The 24,314-nt window shown below is 43.1% G+C and overlaps 1 protein-coding gene across 5 annotated transcripts in view; it reads right to left on the reverse strand.

Moving 5' to 3' along the window:
- The window catches only part of FLI1 (Fli-1 proto-oncogene, ETS transcription factor), a 73,766-nt gene that overhangs the window by 31,292 nt on the left and 18,160 nt on the right, over positions 1–24,314 (reverse strand). For all 5 annotated transcript variants that reach the window (XM_015884111.3, XM_032449080.2, XM_015884114.3 and 2 more), the window contains one exon: positions 1,058–1,269. In XM_015884111.3, coding sequence (XP_015739597.1) covers positions 1,058–1,269 — 212 coding nt within the window. The remainder of the gene's footprint in view (positions 1–1,057; positions 1,270–24,314) is intronic.

Below are 24,314 nucleotides of genomic sequence, written 5' to 3' on the forward strand. Positions count from 1 at the left end.
TTCAAGCTATAGTTTGTTAGGTTCTCAGAAAGCAGGAAAGCGGGCTGTTAAAGAAGTCCCAAGTTGATCAGAAGAAAAGCCCTCAATTGTTTAACTACATTAACATAATATAAATGTTACAGATCTTTGTGATTTTTGCAATTAAAATTTAATAAGACACGAACATGCTCTCAAATCTAAGTCTAAAATGAACCGGTCTTAAATCGTATAGATTTAAAACTGACATAACTTGGAATTTTTACTCTTCATGACTTTCTCCAAGGGGGTGCCATTTTTTTCCTAGTGTTTTTACTGCTATAAATGTTCTTTAAAGAAACAGTCTGAGCTGGTAAGAAAATGTTTCCTTTGCTCAATGGGGAAATTATCCACCTTCTTCAACTCTACCTACCAGTGGCATGGGGCAGGCTTCCCATTTCTGTGGCTAAATATATATATTAGTCCATGTATTATTGATGGTTAACTTCTCTGTTCAAATCTAATCCTAAATTCTCATTTTCACAAGTGGTCACATATACACACCCAGAAGATATGCACATATGACACATGCTTTGTCTCACCTATTAGACTGCCATGAGATACCTCAGTCTCTTCTTGTGTTCATCAAATAACATTCCAATTTCCTACTGTTCTTTCTGCCCCAGCAAAGCACAAATCTAGTTGCAGATGCAATGAGAACTCCCTCCAATGAAGCTCATACATTAGTGCAGCTTTCACTAGCTTCACTAATAGTCTAAACTCAGTCTTTGGGAGCCCCTTGAACCATGGCATATATGTAAGATGCTGAACTAAGCAATGAAATGTGTAAATCAAAACAGTGTTAGCAGGATGAACTCTGCCCTGGCAGTCTCACATCCCAGTCTGTACAACGTTCAGGGAGACTGGTAGAGTTGTGTGTGCTAAGGATCTGCAAGCCATGAGCAATGAGAAACTCTGGTTCCAGGGGTAGTGAGGTGTGACTACATGAACACTGAGTTTGTTGAACTGCAGAGCACAAACGGACAATATGTACTTTACTTTTATTTAGGATTCAACAGAGGTGGAAAGGCTCTTTCCTTACCTTGATCCATTCATGTGGTCATATTCTCTTTTAACATTGACCCGGACTGGCTGATTAATCCACTCCTGCTGAGGAGGCAAAGGGTTGATTTTGTGCGGCTGGCCATAGTCGGGGTTCCCTGAGGCTGTCATGTCTGCCTTGGGGAGGTGAGTGGCAGCGCCGTACGTGGAGTCAAAGAGGGACTGGTCGTCGCTCACCACCGACAGGGCCTCCTGAGGAGAGAAAAAACAAGCGCTCAGGGCTGTGACTAAACCAGTAACCCCACTCTCATTCTCTCTTTGAGCTGGTGAGCACCTGTGAGGGCCCCCCAGCTGCCCAGCTCTGTCTGAAATTGCCACCTGTCAGGATTGCGGATTGAATCAGATGCTTTGGGGTCCATCAACCCGTATGCAAAACCAGTGGGTTCCTTTGCTAGCTGCTGGGTGGGGCAAGAATTAAGGTTATCTGACTTCTGCAAACAGCAAAGGTGGCAGCTGGGTGCTACACCAAGTTCAGGGGTCACTGAAAACAGACTCTGAGAAGCAGCTTCTCCTGTGTTTTATGTAGTGACCTGCCCTGCTGTCTGCACTTGTTGGTCCAAAACCAGCAAAAGAGATGCTTAGTGTATAGAATGTCTGGAGTGTCATTCGAAGGTGCATATTATTTCTAAGCATCTTCTTCCAAAGTGCTTTGTGTGGTGTCTGTATTTTGAGGTTACCCGTGAAGCAGAAGCAGTCAGTGAGGGTCAGAGTTATGGGTGTTAGTGGTGGGATAAAAAATGCATTACTTTCCCCTTTTTGTTTATTTTGTGGGAAAAACACAATTTTGAGTTACCAAATGTGCATTTCAAGAAATGCTTAAAAAACAGGAAATTGTTATCCTTTTTTTTTTTAATTTATTTTCCTGTTGAAACTCAAAATGTTGACAAAAAGTTTTGACTATCAATTTCCTTGCATTGATGAGCTTGTGTTTTCTAAATGAAGCATGCCAGGCTCATGAAGGCTTTGGCACAGTCCTTCCTTATTCCAAGTGCAACTGACAGAGTCTGCATGTTCTTGATGGAGCTCAGCTAACCGCACAGAGCACAGCTGCCATTATTGCTGGCAAGCCAGAAACTGAACGAGGAACCTCCCAGACTAAAAGTACACATTACTTTAATGCGAGTTAATGGAGCAGACCTTCAAAACAAAGGCAGCAACAGAGTTGCCTCCTCTGTGGACTGAGCACTGAGAAGTACATGCAGCAGTGGGGTGACCACGAGCATGAAGACGTTGCCTTTGCTTTCAATGTCTGGTGTTCTAAATTCACAGGACAGGATCCAAATTACGAGTTTTTAAAAATAATGAATTGTTGTTCTCTGCCTTCTTCCCCAGAACAGCCATTTCTGAGGTTGGTTTTGCAGACTCTTTCCACAACCGAGGAGGGAAACAGAAACTCTGCAAACTTAGAAATGTACAGCTGCTGGAATCCTCACAAGAACCTAAGTGGAAATCAGATATTAAGGGGCTGGTGATATCATCACCAGAAACTCAATAGTTGTAGTCTAGTGGCTAAATATTAGAATCCCTCTCAGCTTGAAATTAACCCACTTAGAAAGAGTCATGTCAATGCTCTGCATCTACAAATATCAGCACTTTTCTATCTCAGACCTCAGATCACGTAACAAAACCAAACACGTCTGAGTAGCCTAGAGTTTCAATGGGCCTGACTAAGCCTGAATTCAGGACAGCCCTCCTATGCGTGTAAGCCCTGTTGAAGTCGCAGTGTTTGCTACAAGTATTTTGCAAGACTTTGACCCCCCTGGTCTGTGCTGTGCATATCGGGTGAGGGCTGATCCTTGTAGTGAGAGGCAGGGAAACCATCCGCACCACTGTGAATTCACAGGATGCTCTTAAGCTGATTTCTTTTGGAGATTTCCAGTTTAAAAACATACAGAAATCTATTTTTGAGGGAAGGACTATCTGGGAAAATGTTATTTCTAACCAAAGCCATTTTTCTTCTGAAGGGAGATTCTGACGAGAAAAAAAATATCAGAAAAGAAAACACCAAGAAGCAAAGAGCAGCCCCAGACTAGGATCAGTTATTAAGCCAGTATCTTTACAATACACAGAGCTAAGAAAAGGCAAGTACACAGTTGTCTGGTATCAGATGGAAAGTCTGCCTCCTCAGATAAGGACCTTCCCTGACAGACAAGTAAGTGGCCGGGCCCTGCCTGCACAGTGCCTGGCTTCAGCAGCAGTTGCATGGAGCAGCTCTGAGTTTTGCTGCTCGAGCGTATGCAGTCTGCAAAATGCACAGACTTAAAGACTTCACTGCACACAGGAAAAGAAATTCAAATGTGATGACTGCCATCGTGGCAGGCCCAAGAAGTTACTGAACCAGGGATCGTTTGAGCTAAAGCCTTGAGTTAGTTACAGCCACAAACACGACAGACTGATGGCTCCGAGGGAACTGATGACACACAGAGCTTCTGCAGATGAGAGATAGTGGCTTGTAACACCTGCTCACGGTCGTGCAAGCAAATAGTGAGCAAGTATTGCTGATTGCATGCGAGGGAAGTCGAGTGGCGTGCTGCCAGCCCTGCTGCAAACAGCCTTTCTGTGGTCTGGACATTACAACCTGGGAGAAAGGCAAAGGGGTGGTAGGCAACAGGTAGGCTTTAATGTGTGGGATCAGAGCACGGGGCCACTCAGCTGACACCCTAAAAGAGAACTATGTGGGACTCATTGTACTGGAAGAGAACAACACTCAGCTGACCCTGCCAGGATGGGGAAAGCATACAACCTGCCTTGTAGTCACTCTCAGAGGCTCTGCTTGTCTAGATTCCATTTTGAAGGACCTAATCTGATCAGGAAGTGTTTGACTTCAGCTCTTGCTGAGGAAGGGATCAAGAGTTAAACTGCATACCAGAGGGCAAATGTCTGTCCCACTGGAATCTAGAGTTACTTAGCATTTGGTGACGGGCAACTGGGAGAGCAAGGCGAGGCGTGAAAGGTGCTAACATAACCTAACCAGACGGGGCATCGCTAGCAGAGCTCCCCCCACGCTGTCGCCTCTTGGGCTGTGTCCTTGAGCTGGCCAGACTGTGTCTGAGACAGGGGTCTTGTGTGTATTACTCTGGCATATATGTTACATTATATTGCCTCTGGGAATAGGCCGGCTTCAGTTTTTCCAGTTTTTAATCACATTCCTGGCATAAATGTGGCAAGCCCCGTCTAGGCTGCTCGCAGCACAGCCATAGGCAAGTTCAGCCCCTGCAGAGCACAGCCTCAGCCTACTCAAGGCAACCCACCACGATGGGCTCCCACTGCTGTGAGCACTGAGACAACTTTGGACTAGTTGTACTTGTATGGAGCTAGCATAGACTAGTGGCAGCCTGTTCTGCTGGTCACAATGGCAGCACTGCAGCAAGGCATAGGCAGTGATTCAAGCAAGTTATCCTCAGGCTTTACTGCCAAATGCAAGTAGTATTTGTGTGTTAGCAAAAGGTTTTACTTGGGTTAATGAGTGGGGCTTCTGGGGCATTAATTCTATGTGAAAGGGATATATTCTGTGTGAACAGCCCTCAGGTAAAACTCAGGGGTGTGCACGCAGTGAGGATGTGCAATATTAACATAATAATATAATAACCTTACCTAAAGTTCCTGGTTCCCCACTTTGTGAGAAAGGTTAGAAAAACAAGAGCTGGTGGGGTGATACTTGGCAGTGTTTTCACCCCAGATACGATGCAGTGCCTGCAATAACAGCTCTTTCCAGGTGTATGCAATGCATTTACACTGAATGTTGACTTTGAGCTCTTTGCGTTCACTTTTCTGGCCATAACCACATTTAAAAGGCATAGCTAAAGATCAAAGATTCATCCTCCTCCACAAAGTCTGGCTTAGAAGCAAATGCTGAGTACCTGAACCATCATGCTGTGCATGGAAAGAACCTTTACCTCTAGAGGGGTGACTTTGTTACTTCTTTTTTTCCCCCCCCAATAATATAGATTCACCACTCTTAGTCCTTCAGGAAAATCATTCTTGAAATATTGAAGTGCTACCAACTCAGACCCACCATCTGCCAGAGCCCAGATGTGCAATGCAGAGCACCGCAATATTAGGTACCAACAGCAACAAGTCTTACATATGGCTTGAGGTTAGCACAGAGGTTCTGCTCCTCAAATAGAAATGACTTTGGCACTGCAGTTTTACAAGTCAGCACTTCTTTTGCCAACATCTCATACAAGCAGAAAGGAGATAACATCAGACTTACAAGAAAATGAGTCAAATATAAAATGTACAGAGGAACAGAGTCTGGGTTGATCTTGGGGCAGCACATTTGAATGGATTGAGCATGGAATTAGGAGACAGGAAAGTAGAATATTATTCTCATTTCTGCCCATGTTCTTGGGCATAACCATTAGCAAGGCATTCCCCCACCTGTCCCTTTTTCTCCCTACATCCTCTTTTGCCCCACTCTATATATGCAGGAAGCCCCAGCGACTCTGAGCCTCATCCAGAGCTGTTAGTTATTGGATTCCACGTCTTTCCAGTGTACTTTTTTGAGGTTTGCTCTTGCCATTCCACCATCCTTGCAGCATATTATGTGACTGGTGCAGGGACTCCCGTAAGTCCCCCTGGAAAATTATAAGCATAGGCATTTTATTGCTAACAACCACAATCCAATCTTGTGCCCTTCACAATCAATTTAAGGCCTGCCTCAACAGCAGAGGATTTGCAGACTGCAGCTAGCACAGAGAACCAACATAATGCTGTAGTGCAAACAGAAGGCTGAGAGTCAGCACTGCCTAACTTCATTGCTTTAGACTCAGTCTAAGCTTTGCATCAATCAATTTAGAGCTCATACTGATTCATTTCCAATTGGCTGAACGTCAGGTGGGAATAAGTGGGTCCCAAGCACTCATCCCCAACAAGTTCCTGCATTAGGGCTGATGATAGGGCGGCTTAGGAGCAGCTTCAGACACATGAGCAGTCTCCAGGAGATGGTTTTGTGTGGGCTGAGCACGGGACCAGGAAAGGAAGTGAAAAAAAGAACCTGCCCAAATTGCTGCTGTGGCCCCTTGACCTCTAAAGAGTAACATGGTGAAATAAGAAGCAAGAAAGCTGGACACGTCTGAGAGATTATCACATCTCCAGCCTACTGTTCTGCGGTGCTTTGCACCCTGCCTATATGATACACACTGGGAGTAGCGGAGGAGTGGATGAGGTGTCTGCCCATTAACAGACAAGGGACAAATCACAGTCTCTGGCTTCTGGTACAGAAAGTTTGGGAGAATTCCTTCTCAGGTCTCAGGTCTGCCAGCCAAAACACATGAGGTGATTTAGGGTGAGTATTAAACCTTGGGGGTAAAACTTCAAGCCTGTTAAAAGTGCTGGAAGCTTTGCCATTGGCATTGGTCGAGACAGGTTTCATTTTTGGCAGTGAATTTTACTACAAAAGGATTTGCCTCCACGAACAAATCAGCATAACTCTGGAGTTAGCACTGTCTGCTGAGGTGGGAGGACTAAATCATCTCTATGGATCTTTTCCAAGCCACATCATGTTTCCAGAAAACCAATCAGCCTTTCCCATGAATTAGCACTGCCCTTGGCCAGCTTACTATGCTTAGATCACCACTGATCTCTGCCCACATCTTCTCCACTCCAGAGCTGACCATGCTCACTACGAATGACTTGATGTTGCTCTGCTTTCCAGAGCTCAGCAGTCAAATCCACCTAGCTGTAGTTCACGTCCCTTTTAATTTTTTCCCTTCCCTTGGAAAATAATTGACTTGCTCTGAGCAGATGCGTTTGTAAACAGAGACACATGGATATAACTGTGAACATACACACTTCAGTAAATATTATTGTAGCATTTTTATGGTCCTTTCTGCTGAAGACACATGGAGGGAAAATTGCAAGATGGTTTCAGAATCTGGCTTCCTGACAAACCAAAACTGTATCTGGAAGAATTAAAGCAGTTCTCTGCTATGCAGAATTCTGTGCTGACCTCAGCTGTGTCCCAGAGCACCCACTGCCCGGCTGCTCTCCTTGATGCTGTGCCAGAGAATGGTTCTTAGGGGCAAAACTGTGATCAGGATTTCCACCAATACCATCAGTGGTGCTTTTATTCCTACCAGAGCTGAGGCAATATAACAACTTTGGATTTGGTTTTGTTTTCTGCATAGAAATCTTATTGATATAAAGAAATCATCATAGAAAGGGAAACGGCAAAGAGCAAAATCCATAAGTATTAGGGGGACCTTGTGATGAGAGATGTCACAACCATGAGCCTTCCCTTTAACAGGCTGCCTTGGGAAAGGACAACTGGTGGACTCTAAAACATGAAGGAATAGGTGCAGACTGCACCACCTCGTCATATCAGGATGGTTCCTGATGCTAAAGCACTGGAAACTGTAAGAAGGGTGTTCTCCCAGGAATGCAAGATCTGGGAGGTGGCAGTTTAGAGAGGCACAAATATTTCAGGTTCCTCTGAGCGCTGACTCACCGCTGCACCAAGGCCCATTCATTATTTTTCATTTCACTTTGATACCATTGTCCTGGCTGCATTCACAAACACCGTAACCGTATCCTGTTTTGTTCTCTGACACCATTCCCTTCACAATCGCAGGAAGCCCATCAGGAAACATTCATCGGGTGCTGTTATGTTTCCATCCACAGAGAACAAAACATGCACTTTCAGCCCAAGATGACTTTATTCCAGACTAAGGAAAAACAACAGCATGAAAGAATCACAGTGGAGTCTCCAGGAGAGAATGCAGTATGTGCTTCTTGCCTAAGATAGAGGTAGGGATCTTGAGCAAAGCTGAATGCCTTTTACCCAGGAAATGGTTGATGATGGAAAGGTTCAGCCAAAAGGAAATAGAAAGCATAATCCATCAATGACATCTATAGTGCATATTGCAATGTCTGGACACTGTATCAGAGAAGCAAATGTAAGTACAACACAGTCCCTAAGTCCTGAATCCTAAACCAGATGTAACTTGACATTACAAGCATAATGCTTGAGCCTACTTGCATTCCAGGTCTGAGCTATGTTTGGATTAAATCTGTGTTCAGGATCTCAGTGCTCACAATACTCAGAGTGTAAATTCAGTGTTTCAGCCCAGAGCTGGTTACTTAGATTTGCTGCATTACATGAAGTATGGAGAGAAGAGCAAGTAGTGACTCAGGACTCACAGGAGCCTATTTATTTCCCACATCTGACCCACATGCTGCACACCTCCTTGCAAAAGTCACTCAAATCTCGGCATATACATACACTTGATAGTGTTGTGAAACTGTTCTTTGTCCCTCTCTCTCCAGAATGGCATTTACTGGGATGAACAAGCACCGAGGTTGAGATTTCTGAAAGAGCTGTACAAACTGCACTGCAGACTCTTGAAACTCTCTAGAACATCAGGCTTAAATGTCACAGGACAAAACAACCAAAGGAAAAGCAGTTAGCAACAATACCAGATTTTCCATTTCCTTTGCCCACTGCCCCTGGATGCAAACACAGGTACCACCGCTGCCCTGCCGTGCACTTAATAAAGCTGTGCATTGATGCCTTGTGCAGAATACCCAGCCTCTGCTGGCTCCTCATCCAGTCCCCAACTGATCTCCTCCACTTGGCTGTGGAACTGAAGGCTGCCACCCTGCTGGGATGGCATGGATCTCTGTTTTTCTTGTGCACTGAGCCCAGCCCCTGTGGCTCCAGTGACGAGATTGTTTCTGCATACGCCTATAGGAAAAGCAGAGATTTTGTGAACAAGCCTACTTGTGGCATTCCAAGGAAAACAGCTCGGCAGGATTACACTGAGATATTTTCTTTGTCAATCTCAATCAAGATATTTGAACAGGAAAACCCAGTTTACTCCACTGGAAGTTCCCAGGGGCTTTTCATTTCTTTACAAAGAAACATTGAAGTTCTAATCTTGGTGCAGGAGAAAAGAGTCCTGGAAGGACTCAGTCATAGCCGGCACTCTCACCTCTTGGACAACAATTCCATCCTGGCACCTGGGTTGAAACATAAAGCTAACGTTACAATACAAAATGGAACTGACAAAGTTATATTGTTCCCGGTGATGCCAATAGTCACTGAGTACAGACTATCCTACCAGCACTCATGTTCCAAACAAATGCAATAGTAAAACAGCTTCTGATGCCTAACATGACAGTAAGATCACCACTAAGAACAAACAGCCTATTTCAGGAATGCGTGGATTAAGTATATCCATCAAAACCCATCTCTGGTGTCCACCTACAAGAATCAGCTGGTAAATGCTGCTTCTTTCCTAAATAAACAGCAGAAGACATGAGAGTAAGAATAAAAGTAAGTAAGAATAAAAAAGGGCTTTGTTTACAGCTGTATTGATGTCCACACGTCTCAGTTTCTATATCTATACAATGCACAACCATAGAAATTCTCAGATTTTGCGGAGTGTTGTTATGTCAAGGGAAGAAACAGGTCAGAGAAGTGACAAGTGTTATCCTAAGGCTAGAACTGCCAAACAAAAGCAAAATCTATTCTCCTAGGAGGCTGAGCAGAAAAGTTACAAAAATCTCTTACCAGTAACCATTAACAGAAAGTCTGTTGATTTTATCAGCACGGTGCTGAGAAGGGCTCTGAGCCTTGCTTTGATAAATGAGGTCGTTTGCTCCTGCCACCTCCAGAAGTCTGCCCTCATGGCTAGTTTTCCACCCCTGTGAGAACAGATGGCTGCTTCTTCCCAGCTGAACTCAGCCCCAGCAAAGAAGGCCAGGGAGGTAGAGGCCTCAAAGGAGTTCATGGCAGGGAGTTTCAAATGTTTTGCTGCAGTAAAAGCAAGCAAGAAGTGGAGCCATCTCAATGCCATCTCCTCTGCAGGTGGTGATGCTTGAAACACATACAGGTACAGATCTTTGAGGCTGGTTCTGATCAGGTTTCTGTCATCTCTAGGACCACCGTGCAGATTTCCATATGGTCCGTGCAGAGTCAGCCCTGCTTTCCTGCAACTCATTTTCAAAACTCCACTTGTAACAATTAATTTCATGTTTGGTTGGTTGGTTTGGTTTTAACAACAGTCATTAGCTCTGGATTGATAACTGCAATACCGAGCTGTTAGTGACATCCTCCCATAGCAATGTGAGTAACAGACAAAGTCAGCATCTCAGTGGTGCCGTGCAAACAGACTTGAGGTTGTTACTTCAACTTTATGGCAAAGGAACCTGCACAAAACAACCAAACATTCTGCTCAGAGTCATTTGGTGGAGTGTAACTGAACTAAGAACAAAACCCAGAGCATCAAAACAAAAGCTGGCCTTTATACAGAGAGGGTGGCCTTTGTTTGCAACCCTGAAATGTTTTCTGAGATGACTGCAGTTTGTTCTCCTCTTGTTGAAGTGTTTCTTACACTCTAACATGCTAACACAAATAAGAAGCAGGCCCCTCGGCACATCTCCATGTTCTCAGCAGAGCTGATACGGTTCGTCTTATCTCTACCAGGGCAAGTCCCCTGAGCTGCGTTGAAAAGCCTTTTATCAGATGCAATTTAAAGTAAGCTCTTTCTGAGATGTAGCTCTGCAGCTCTGGCAGGAAAGTGGGGCTTCTGACTAAATCTCTTCTGGTTTTGTTTAGCACTGGGGCGAGGGAGTAGGACAAGGTCCTATTTGTGGGGCCAGCAGGACAGGGCTGCTCCCTGCACCTTCCCTGAAACAACGTTCTGCTCCCTCCATAAGAGGAAAACCCTGTCAAAATTGGCTTAACGATCTTCTAATATTTCCATGCAATTAAAGGCCACATCTGTCTCACAGACCCCGTCCTCCTTTGCTAATGTACAGACATGAACTAAACAGTCTGTCTTGTCGATTCGCAGGGTAACAAAGGGGCCTATTCATAACACAGGCACTTTGGCTATTTTGTGTGTGTGAAATGAAATAGAGTTTGCATTTGGAGAATAACCTGTGCTGGAGCTAGCAAGAGATTTCTGCTCTAATAAATCAATCAGCTTTACCGGCTAATAAAATAACCCCCCTTCCTAATTCTGACTGTGCTAACCAGACAGCCACCCTACAGAGAGGCAACTAGGGTTTCTGTGCATTTGTGAAAGTGAGAAGCTATGCTAGCTTGCTATTCAAACTCCTACAAGGATAGAAAAAAGAAGGTATCCACTTGGCTGCAATGCTTAAAGCAGCTGATGAGAGCAGTTATCCTTGGCCCAAGAAATGTGGGTGCCTTCTCTGTGGGCTCAGCTACATTAGGCTGTGGGTGCTCATTTCCCTGCTGTCATTAGCAGGCTCAGGGCCAGGCACGGTCCTGCTGTGGTAGTTGTTCAGTTTTCCTTTTCAGAAGTAAATGGAACCAAACAAAAACCCAAACACAACAAAACTTCAAAGACTCCTTTCTGATTTGTTGCTGAAATTGAGGGCTTAAAAAAGAAAACAAAGTGAGGCACTCATTGGCGTAGTCCCAAATCAATATCAACATTGTGTTTTGCCCCAAGAGTTTCAGGCAATGCCTTCGTGTGTATCCAGATGTAGAAGGGCAGTACAAGGAATATTGCTGCTGGGTTAGTGCTTTGATTGTAAATGCACTGAAGGAATGAGAATGGGCTCTTTTCTGAGCCCAGCACACTGGCACACTGGTCCATATTTGGCCATCTCTGTTGTCCTGGAGCTTTCACAATAGCAACAAGTATGCTAACAGCATTCACACCTCAGCATACCTTGTTTCCTCAGCTCTCAACAGAGCAGGAAGTGTACACGAAGCACAAAAAAAGATGATCTTGTGGTTTCAATACTAGAGTGATACTTGGGAGGTGTGGGCTCATCTACTCTTTAGGTAGCATACGTCCTGTTTGTTCTGAGGCTTTCTGGATCTCTGGTGCCAACCTGTAACACCATGATTGTATTTTGGTACCTCACCAAGATTTTGTGAAGGTAAGCATGGGAAGCTCTACTCTCTTAGATGTGAAAATAAGAATAGAGAGAAGGATATTTTCAGTGTTCAGATTGCAAGCAGTTTCACAACCAGAAAGAGACTTCCCTTACTCTTTCTCCATCATAAAGCCTCTTGAAGCTCTCTGATGCTAAGGGCAGAAGCAAGTTCTCAGTGTCTCTGACCAAATCAAACCTGAATTCCTTATCTGACAAAAATAAAATCAAGAAATTAAAAGCAGATTCCAAACAAATCCATGCAAATACACTGATGCATTTGCAGTCAGTGCACAGATACACCCTAAGGCTGCATCTCTCTGATAAGCCGCTTGGGCAATTTATTTATTCAACTCAAGTGAAAGTTCTCTGTGCAAAACGAGGGCAAAAGTGGCTGTCAAGGCCACAAGGTGACAGGAAGGCAGACCTAGGATGTGGTAAAGGGCTGTTTCATATCCTGAGAACCTCATCAAGGTTTTGAGGAGTTTTCCAACTCTGATTATGGACAAAATGGTCAAATGATTATCCAGAGAATTCCGTCTTAGCTGAACTGGAGTGTTTTATTTCAGATATTCTGCCTCATTGCAGTTTGAGCCTTTTCAGTTTTCTTTAAATACTGTGGTTGGTATTTCACATTTCACATTTCTAAATGAAGAGTCGCTTCAAAACAAAGCTTGGAAAAATTGAGAAAGCATCAAGTAGGACTTGTGGCAGCTGAAATCTTTGTTCAAAATGAGGAAACTGCCCAAAAGCAGCCTTTCCAGTGAATAGGTAGAGCTGTGATTAATTTGCATGTTTCTGATGAAGAGACATTAGCTGAAAAAGATGAGAGCATATCTAGCGTGATCCTTCGTCTATACTTCCCTGATAAAAACACAAGGGGTTTCCTATTACAGTTTTTGGAGGCAGAGACAAATTAAGCCTTCCTAGGCTTGATATCTTGCTAGCAAAGCCAACAGAAGGTTCGTCTTTGGGTTGAATCTTCCATGTAGGTGTTTGCTTATTTGTGCATTTAAACATGAATGTATGAATGACTCCCACGCAACTGCACAAAGTAGGTACTATCTGCCCTGGCAAAATGTCAGTATCTAAAACATTATAACCTATAGACTAGATGAGTTTTTTAAGATGTTAGACACATGAAGAAGCAATTCGATGCTCAGAAGTATTTTAAGACCATCAACAGTGTTAAGATTTGGCATTTTGATATCATGAGACCTAAAACAATGCCAAATTCCTGCCCTAGACGGAAATGGGGTGTCCAAGAGACACATATAAGCAGCAATAAAAAGCTGCAGCCCACTTTTGGGATGCCTGCTATGGACTAGACTGACACATGAAGTGATTCTGAGATAAATTAGGGCTTCTCTTATGCCTTGGAGCTGCACACATCCAATTCATCCCCCAACTCACTCCATTTGGTTGGGAATGAGCAGGTAGCAGAGACAGAAAACATGGAGCCAGCATTCACTTGGCTACACCATAAATACTGACAGAATAACATTTGCTTCTCAGATACCTCTTAATAATCCGTGGAAGACAGCATGATGGGAAGCCCAGCACACACCTATTGATGCAGCCTATGAGGGATTAAAATAAGTATAAATGTTGCCTGACCCTTACCAGCGGGTGTGAGAATAGATTGGCCTACCTGGAAATATGAGTCATCTCCCAACAACAGCTAGAAGGGCAAAAGCTTGTATGTGGTAACGTGCCAATGATACAGATAAATGTGTGGGAAGCAGAGATGGTGAAACACCTCTGTTCTGCTTTCACAGAAGAACTGGGTAACAGCAGTTCTGAGGGCTGCAGATCGGGTGCTCCGGTTAGTTTTTGTATGCAAGTTTTTTTGGCTTAATTTAGATGGAAAAATCTAAGCCTTTCAGCAAGTATTCCCAATCCCAGCTTTTAGTCTGTACTGTACTGTACAAAGTACACTGCCAGCAGCATTTAAAAAATCACCAGTTTCAATGAAATTGCTCAGTTGACAATGATTTAGTTACAGGAGCTTTTGGTCTGATCCTCTACAGACTTCACAACTACTGAGCCCTCCCTCTTTCCTTTACTCCTCCCTCCTTCACTTTATTCTTATTGTACTTCTGCAATTGACAAGCAGATGCAAATGTAAATTTGACTTCTGTTCTTATTAAAATAACCGATCCACTTGAACAAAATATACAGTCCTGCAAACAACAAGCATAAAACATTCAGGATACAGCTTGCATTTCTGATCATCTCAATTCACGTTTTAAGGTGTGTTTAATCTCCTTGAAGTATGACTGCCACAATTAAGAGTATGGCTGAAATGAAATAATTCAGAGTGAGAAATGTGCATTAATTACATTCTGCTCAACTCTTGTGTTCTCTAGCACAGGAGCTGATCATTTTGCTGCCATAAATGCTTTATGTAAAGAAAAGAATGATGCTCAGTTCCTCACTGACAAATGCTATTCTCAGTGGGACAAGCCACAGGTTACCTGACAAATAATGTATTTGTTTAGAAAGAAACGCACATTTTTATTCAAGCCTGTGAGACAGTCAATAGCAGAAGCAAAGAAGAAGGTTAATATATGTGTTACTATGTGGATTATAGGCACACCCTCACCCAGACGCAAACCCTGTGCAAGCTGCAGTAAGAACAACAGGAAATGGCCGGGGGTATTTATAGCATTATTGTGTTTATCCTGAAGTGATGTTCTGCACAGATTATTATGAAGTTTTTCATGGGAGAAGATACAGCTTGTGTCAGCTGGAGATTTGCATGCACTTCACCCAGTGTGCTCTGTGCTAAACTTGCACACTGTCACCCCCACCTTTCTTTGCTTTGTAGAGGCTTCTCTGCAGCTGACTCGACAAGGCCCCTAGCACCCCCCACAGTGCAAACAGGATCCTTGGTAACCAGCACGTTATGCCTAAACTTCTGTGCTTCACCAGATTTACAAATCCACAGTGAGATGTCATGAAAACAACAACTCACATGTCAGTGGTATTGAACTGCTGAAAAATGTAGTCCATGCTACACCCAGTCTGTGCATTTAGGTTCCGTTAACAAAGAAACTGATGGCACCAAAACCCTTAGATCAGAACCCAGAGCTCTTTCCTTCCCTTTTTCTTTTCAGTTGGGATAACAAAATACTTTCCCATTTACCTGTTTTTTCTTGGGGAAGCATCCAACACAAACTACTACATTTCATGCAGAAGCCATCAGTGCATACCCAGCCTCAGCTTTGCTGCCTTTTATCTGTATCTGAACATTGTAAAGAAATATTTTTGTTCAAATTCATTCTTATCTTCTACATTTGAAGTTCAGTAGAAACAAATAAACAAACAGACGTGAGATGAAATAGACAACATGATTATTCTGGTATGGTAAAAAGACTCCCACCCACTCACAAACCTATGCAAACATACAGTCATATGAAGACCATTATCTCAGTGAGAGGTACAGAATAAGAGAAAAATCCATCAGATGACATTTAGACCATTTACAGCCAGTGACAGTTATTAGCAAATACTAACCTATCTGTTGAGAAAACTGAAGGAAATTCTGCTTTAATTTAAGCTCCCAACCATCATCACCTCTCTATCTCTGGACTACATCAGAACATCTTCACGATCCATTGTTTGCAAATATAATAAGTCCTGGCACTGTCTGTTTGAAAAACAAGCAGCAACAGAAAAGCGTCAGGAAGGCCCTATGAATGGGAGCAACGCTGCATTTCTGTATGTACCATATTAATTAATGCAATTGAGACAATATCCGAGCGAAGCTTGTTCCTATGAATACTATTCAAATCATTATCAGTTCTATTAGTGCTTCATTATGGCTGTGCTGATGAAGACTAGATTTGCTGGGCTAATTTGCATCATATTCTGACAGGTGCTAGTCCAGGTGTCCTATTGTCATTCTGAAGCATGAATTAATAAACAAAACTCAGCCTTCCCCTCCTCCTTTTCTCATTTGTGTGATAGAAGGAATAATAGAAATGAAATGGGGCTGAGGGGCACACCAACTTATCTGACTTCATCTCCCACTAAGACCTTTCTTAAAACCAGATCCCTGACACTAATGCACACTACATTTGTTTTTCTCTTTTAGAGATGATGACCATTAGGAGCCTGAATATGGCAAGCAGTGATGAGCTTTGGTTTGCAGCCACATTATCCACAGTCATGCCGTCCCAACTGAGCAGCTTCAGCAGCATTAAGAAATTCATTTGTAATAAACAAATACAGAAATTCTAATAGAATACAATTTGGGCTTTCCAAATGAAAACCAAATGCCACAAGAGCTGGCAATAGCATCGCCACGTCATCTAACGCTTCTTTCAGTCCTCCTACGGAAGTCAGTTTGCCCCACGTTGCCCTGCTTCTTGCTTCTCTTGTACACTATTATTCCTCAAAGTTCCTCTGGCCATGTGGCATCCAGAACTAAACGTCTTCTGAGTCGTGCACTTGTATCACACAGAGTGTTTATTAGGAGCCCAGCTTGGTAACATGAGGTACAAATGTGGAGGCGGCTCACAGCTGCGCTGCCCTTTGTGTTATTCTCACCTGCCTGATCTTCTTTGCTGAACTGAACCTCACATTGCTCAGGTCTTTTTTGACAAAGAGGAAATGCATTTAAGCATAATCCCAGTGCTGACCTTTTAGCCATTGGGTGAGCACTAAAGCTTCCCCCTCTCACTTTCTGCAGGGGTAACTCACTTGTTTCTCTGTGTTACTCAAGGCACATATTAACTGTATCCCTGCATTTAGTTTACTTTGAAGCTCTGCTCACTGTTGCTTAGATAATCTGCAATGTAACATATCCATCTAGAAGGAAGCAGAAAGCTGCCTTTCTTCATTACCTCCAGTAAGATGCATTTAAAACAACTGAATATCCAGATGTTTATATTCAGACATACATCTGAATTTCTCGCTTGTTCAACCACATTTGTGAGTCCCATGAAACGAGGGTAGGCTGCTCAAAAGACAAAACTCATTTTAACTGCATGGTTTCCCCTCTTTGTTGTTTAAGAATCAGCTTGCAACAAATGGCACTTGCTGAATGACTGTCTAACAAGACAAAATGGTGCAGAGCTCCCGCTTTCCCCCTGCCAACTGGAAAGCACTTGTCCTTAGCAGCCCAGGCGCTGTGCCTCGCACACAGGCACGGTCAGGTGCACCTAGAAGAGGCTCCCGGTTCTATAGAGCATTGAGAGACAAGAGCTGTTTCTTGTTGTCACAGCCACTAATGAAAATTTGCCTGCCACGTATCCAAGTGTGATCTGGAAGCAGATTTGCACCTGTCTCAGCAGGACAGAATGAAACAATAACAGCGCTGAGAGCTGCTGGTTAGCGAGCAGCACAGGCTGGGCACGCGGCTGAGCCCCCACTTCTGTGCTTCTCATCATCTTTTCATCAGATCATCAGAGCAAGGATCTTCTGTGTTTGATGGGCACACACTACATACCCTTCTGCTCAAGAAAAGCAGCCTGTGGTCAATGTGACCTTTTCATCTTTGATTATCAGGGTCAGAATGAAAAAAGTATCCCTGAGAGCGAGTATTACTGATCACACGATGGCTGCTGCTCTCCTATGGGCCTTCAGGAATGTAGGACTGGGTGCAGCAACCACCCCTGGTGCTGAGGGGGTGCAGCCAGTCCAGCTTCCAGCTCACTGCATGGGGTTTCTGTTAGTGCTACTCTAAGATGAGACTGTTTCTGTGTTTCATAAGTGACTAGAACTTTTTAGGTCCTATAAATAGCGTCTTTCCTTTCCTAGCTGCAAGCAAGCTATCTCGTGCATCCAGATACTTTGAGCTTTTTTTAAGAGAGATTTTTCTGCTGACATGCTGAGCAGCTTTAGCATTCTTTATCCTGGGCTTACAAAGCTCTTTGTGGTGATTTGTCAGTTTTCTTCTCTCTGAAGAGCATAAGCTATTATTATTTTACAGTTAGGAAAATTAAGGAACAGAAAGCTCTGATGATTTGCTCAGGGTCTCTCGTTGAGAAAGAGGAATAAATCCCAGGAAACTCCACTTGCAGCTTCTTCTCTAATTACTGAACAGCATTCTTCATAAAGTCTATCTTTTTGGAAAGAAGGGGCATGTGAGTGTGACTGTTATCTGCTGAGCAGAGTAGATACCCAATGAGAGATCTATCCTCTTTATCTTTTTACTAAAGAATAGATGACTGATAAACATCTGAGATGCTAAGAAAAGTTGGGTACAAATAACGTCAGGTTTCTGAACGTGTTTCTCTTCAGAGGTATTCTTATTGACATAACCCATTAAGCTAGTTATAACAAAGAGCAAATAACCAAATGCACATCTTGGACACAACTCCTATTGAAATATCCTACTGTCTGACTCAGAATGAGTAAACCTCAAGCTGCCACTGTGCAACTGGGCAAACACAGCCCAGAGGATGGCTCGTGCTCCAGAGAACTCATGGTCTGGCTGGCAGGAAAGCAACAGGGAATGATGAGTCCTGCTTGACAGCTCAGTGCCTTGCTGTGCCTGTACAGAAAGTGCCTGGCAGAGCTAGCAATTTAAGTGTCCTTATGGAGAATCTCATGTTGTAAGCACACAGGGGCTTTTTTCTAACACCGAACTAAAACCATCCTTTAGAGCTCCTCTGTAGGATACCCACAGGGTATGGAAGCTGTCTGTCCTGCCCCCTTCAATGCTTTACCAGCTCCAGGCAGAGGAACCTGTACATAAGCAGGTAGGTAGCTGCATGAATCCATGCTATAGTACTGGGTTTAGTAACAGAGGGATTCAAATGAAAGATTAGAATCAAGGACTTCTGCAAAATGACTTTCAAAGCATCTTATGTGGGCAGTGCTACAGAAATCAACAGTGATAGTCATCTATACCTGCTTGCCCCACTGACCCTAGTTTGAGTCTGGGTCAGTTTTGATGGGGTCAATGGAATAGCAAGAGTCCAAAAGATAGGTAGATATATATATACTTATATATATATACACATGGACATACATACACATTTAGCATTGTTTAATCCATCTTTCAGCTGTTTGCTCTACCAGTTTAATGTGCAACTTAACTGGAGAAAGAGCAGAATTATAATCATTTTATCCTCTGCAGCTGATAATACCCAGAAGAATTTTGTTTACTTTATATATTATACATTCACTGAACCTTGCATCAATAAGCACATCAATAATGAAGTCCTGGGTAAAGAAATACATGGGTAATATTTGAGACAGTAAATGTGGAGTCAGAGGGATTCCTCTTTGCAGCCTGGTCCTTGCTGCACAGGTCTCAGCCATGCACGTCTCCTCTCTGCTGGTACACAAACCTGCCACGTTACCCATTTCCAAACGTGTTTGTATGGCATGTCAGCTAACCTCCTGCCCCTCCTTGTTTTTCAGGTTGGCACAGAACAGTGTTTGCTGAGAAAAGTGCTGCTCGCAAAATAAGGTTTCTGTGGTTTAGGGCTATTTTGATTAATTAATTTTTTATTTTTTTTTTTATTTTTTTGTAAGTCTGCAGCTGCTAGTTTTGAAACAACCAATCCTAAAGCTGCAAAAGTATGAAAGAGAGGATAAGAAATCAATGGAAGAAATAGACAATTGGAACAGGGTCCTGACCATGGAGTGGCTGCTGTATTTTGAAAGCCATAAAAGTTTGGCTTATGCAAGAAACCATCTGGTATTTAGGCCTCGTTGAAATTTTGGCTGTGTGTGCACTCTGTGTGAGTACCAGTGGAGCAGCTTCACAGCTGTGTGCACGTACTCTGCTGGACTCCTTCACCAGGCAGGGCAGGGCACTTGCTGAAAAAGTCTGGAAAACCTATTGGGCTTCACACTCTTCTTACTCCTTCTGGACAGCTCGTGATGGTCTTTGATCTAAGGGAAAACATGCCTGCTTGCCACTGCTGTAATGCTACAAACCCTCATTACAAATTGGTGCATGACCCAAAAAATAGTTAGTGATGCATATCTCGGGAACATTGCATGAACCGTGTGGTTTCTTTCTGTTCATTACACTGCAGCACATGAATAGAGCTGAAGTCAGTCCCACCTTCTGAGAGCATCTACCCCAAATCAACCAGACAAGGTAGAGAGAAGGAAGCATTCTCTTACTTCTGCAGATGAAAAACTGAGGTACAGGAGATGAAGTGAAAGCTTCAACTCATACAGGAAACCTGTGGCAGAGCAACTAACTGAAGCAGGTTGGGCGCTGCTGAGGACAAAGACTGGAGTGAATTAACAGCTCACAGACTTTTCTGACTCACCAGGAGGAAAAAAAAAGAAAAGTATTACAAAAAGCCAGTATTGCATCAGGCAGGGTTCTTCCAGAGCGTGCTAATGCCAGGCACAAGGAACAGTGTGTGCTGCTCCTGTGAGTAATGCTGAAAAAAAGACAAATTCAAATGGGAACAGGTGCAGCTGAGGGCACCAACAGCCAGGACAAAGGGGAGGTGATGTAAAAGATTAGATTTTTTGTTTATCATAAGAGAGCTGTATCAGTGAGCTATAATCACACTAGGGGCAGAATGTCAGGGAAGGGAACGTGCTGGTTAAGCTAACAGACAGTGCTGCCTTGGGAGACAACAGGTACAAGTCAGTCATGAGCAAATACCAGTTCAGACTCAGAAGAAAGTTTTTAAGCATCAGAATGTGGAAGGTAAAGAAGCCCTTTCCAGCTGGGGATTGGTGGCAGTGGAAAGAATGTATACCCAGAAACCTGGAGGAACTTGTGAAAGGAACTGCAGAGCATGGGCAGAGCGGACTCAGCTCCAGAACTGTTTCCACTATGGAGTTCAAACTAAGTGCCTCAGCTTTCCTTCACTTCTAAGGAAATAAGAATAATCTCTTGTTACATACAGTGCTTAACAGTCTCCAGGCACTATGGTAGTGCAAATAATTCATAACGCTAATGATCAACCATAATTACATCCTTCCTGAAGCAGAGATGACACATGAGAAAACCAAAAATGAAAAGCAGGGAACTAGCTGCAAGCTTATTTCAGCCACTCATGACCTCCCCATATTCTGAGAGAATGAGAAAATGTCTGCTCTCAGATACCGCGGTGTAAATCCAGAGGAATTCAAAACACATCATTGCAAGCAAGCTTGAACTTCAGTGGCATGCTTTCTTTTTCTAAAGGGGTTGAACTCAATCTGTTTGTTAAAAACTTTGGCCACGACTCTGGAAGTGATGTAAAGGCACTTTCCTATAAAGCTGGGTTTGGGAAGCCCTGCAAAAGCCAGCGAAGTGGGCAGACACCAACCTCATCTTCAACAGCAACACACAGAAATCCTGTGTCCTGGGCAGGAATTCATTGACACTCAGAGTGAAAGTGGATATAACCTTTTTCTACCAAAATGTGGCATGTTGTGATGCATCTTGGATATGTTTCTATGCAGTCTTCCCTACAGTAGTACTCAAAGTCCATAGGGTCCGATACCACTGCCCAGTGCAGGACAGGAGAGAGTTGCTTTTTGGAAGATCAGGACTGGAGGGGAGCCTGGCAAAGTTCTGCTCCATACCTTCCTATGTAAATTTTCTGGGTAGATAAAAAAATAACAGTTTTCAGTCTGGATCTGTCTGTGCTCCTTCTTCCATTTCATGCAATGCAGAGGGAAGTTTGCAGCAGAGAAGCAGTGCGCTGTGAGATTCCACACTGATGCTTTAAGTGCAGCAGGACTGTGAGGAGCTGCAGTTTGGGCCGTGTGCCATTGGAGTGGTAGCAGTTTCCCTTCAGCTTACTTAGAGACATCTCAGATTTCAAGTACAGTCTTAGTGCCACTGGGGGATTCATCATCACTCAGATAAAGTGTAGCACACAAAATCTGCCTGCACGCTTGTCTGGAAGGTTCCAAAGAAACAGGGTCAATTTAAACCACCTCAGATCCTGGGAGCCAGGAGCCAGGGGTGTGAACGGCATCCCCAATGCTGACTTGCTGATTGACCAGGTTTTTTTTTCCTCCATTTAATCTTCTAGGGTTTTTTTTCTTTGCCTGTTTAGATTATGGGCTCTTATTCCACCTATGTGCCGTGCTTCGTCTTGGAAGGATCCTCTAGGGACAGTTTCCATAATACCAGGAATTAATCATACGAGTCATGACTTCTGGTTCTAATCAGGAGTCTGTCCTAGAGGCTGATCTGCAACACGACCCTCATGGACAAATCCTCAGAATTTAATAGGGATTAAATCAGTGGAGTTTTTATAGAAATTGAATTAGACTGTATAGAAATCGTTCCATAAACAGAATACAGCAGAAAGGGCTAAACTTCCTTGGTTTCCCCCTGGATTTTACAGAAGGGATGTAATTTTCGGTTACCTTTCCCTGTATAATCCAAAACTGTTTGATGAAAAATGACATTTTGCAATGTAAATGTGTAGGATTTTGTTATCACATAAGAAAATCCCAAGTTTATACTCTGAAAGCTGCAGAAAGGCAATTCTGTGGGAAGGCACTGATGTTTATTCTTTTCCTTGCATTTTTATAGGCATCTGCTCAGCCCTGATCTGAGATAACATTACTCTTTTGAGCAAGACAAGTTACTGTACAACAGACACGAGATTGGGTGCCTCTACTAACGCCTAAGATTTCAATCACCATGAACTTGTGATTCTTATAACAAATGAGCATCAGCTCTGACATGAGAAGATTATGAAGGCACAGTGCATCTCAGCAGAGCAGCACAATTGTTATCTGGGTGGGGTGCAGTAGATGTGGAAAAACAGCGCTTTCCCAAGGCACAGACTCTTTATTGCATGAAATAATTGGGATTTTGCATTGAATCCTTCATATCAATACAATATTCCTGATATAATTATCAGGATTGAAAGATAAATGCAGCCCTGCAACACTGAAAGGAAGTATTGTGCATAGAGAGTTACTATCTACCAGTGTAGTTGTTTAAAGTAATAATTCCTGTTACTGTTCCAGTACACACTAGGAAAATACCATTTGTACTGTACACGTGTATCCATTTTGGGAAGCATTTCTGCCAGTGGTGTATGTACTTCAGGACACAAAATTCCAATCCCAATTTCAAATACCAAACACATTCACACATAGAAACCTGCGTAGCTCAATGAGATCTCGACACCTGATTATTTGCTTTCTGAGAATATTATCAATCCTGTATCTCTGCTACAATGCCAGATTTTTTGCTCAGCTTTTCCTTCTTTTCATTTTTGTTGGGCTGGTGCATGGCTGCTGCCCACTGCTCTGGATGTGGCTTAATTTTGGCCACAATACCGTTCTTGCCCCCCTGCAGTTGGCAATGCAAAACTCAATTAGAGATGAAGAGGGCACTATTACTCTAAGCAGCCTGACTCAGAGACTGGGCAGGAAAAAAAACACAAAAGGCAAATGTTTGGTACTAACACTGTATGAAGTCCCAAGGAGATTTGAACAGGAGCAGCAGAGGAGTTACAGTTTCCTTTGTTCTGTTAAAAGGAAAAAGGAAACACATCAGGAAACCAGACTGTGGAGCACAGGAAGTCTCACTTTGGCTGATAAAAAGGAACTGATGTGAGGTTGGTTCAGATGCAGTTATAAGTCAATCAAGTTGGAACAACAAGAAGAGCTATTCAGAAGAAACCAGAGAGCCAAACTCTGCATTTAGCCGTAGTAATGGTGTTTTAACCTCTTCTAATCTCTTCCTTATCTTCTTTTTTTTAAAAGAGAGCTGCTATAAAAATGTTGAAATAAGAATTTTCTCATCACACAGAACTCGGTTTCCTGAACTCACCACACCCTCCAGTGACCCCACCATACTTTACTCCAGTTTCTTTTTTTCACTCATCGGTCAACTTAAAAAACTGTATTCTTGCTGATTTATCTCCTTCGCTCAGATCTAAACCAGTATTAGTTAAGAAGAGCAGGTTTTTTGCTGAGTGCGAAATCAGCAAATGACTAATTAAATGCTTTCCTTCTTGTTATTTTCGGCCCCCGTGCAAGACTGACAAGCACGAGCCAAGGTACTAACGTTCAGTTCCTGGATGTGCAGCTTTGTCACCTTGCAAAGGGAGATATTATTCTTTTTTGCTTCTAATTGCCTCTTGCTCATTTGCAGCGCTATTGTCCATCTGGGTTACTCTGAGTTAATCTATGCTGGAAGAGCACCATAGTAAATTTTTCTATATCCATGGTATTCACTACAGGAGCCTCTACTGAGCTACAAATGAAGATACAAGGTCATTTTTTTTTTTTCACAGCATCTTACCAACACTGAGAAGCAAAGGCAAGATGCTTGTGGGATTTAGCTTTACCCTTCCCATCTAGTTCCAGAGAGAGTTGTGTGTTCAATGCTACTTAACCAGTTCTGTGAATTTTAATCGACAACATGTTTACATGTAGAATCAAAATACTTCATTAATCACCTAGAAAGCAGCCTTGTTTTCGGGAGAACAGTT

Source organism: Coturnix japonica, chromosome 34 (genome assembly GCF_054131305.1).
Source record: "Coturnix japonica strain WE chromosome 34, WE-NBRP24, whole genome shotgun sequence".
In the NCBI taxonomy this organism is placed as follows: domain Eukaryota; kingdom Metazoa; phylum Chordata; class Aves; order Galliformes; family Phasianidae; genus Coturnix; species Coturnix japonica.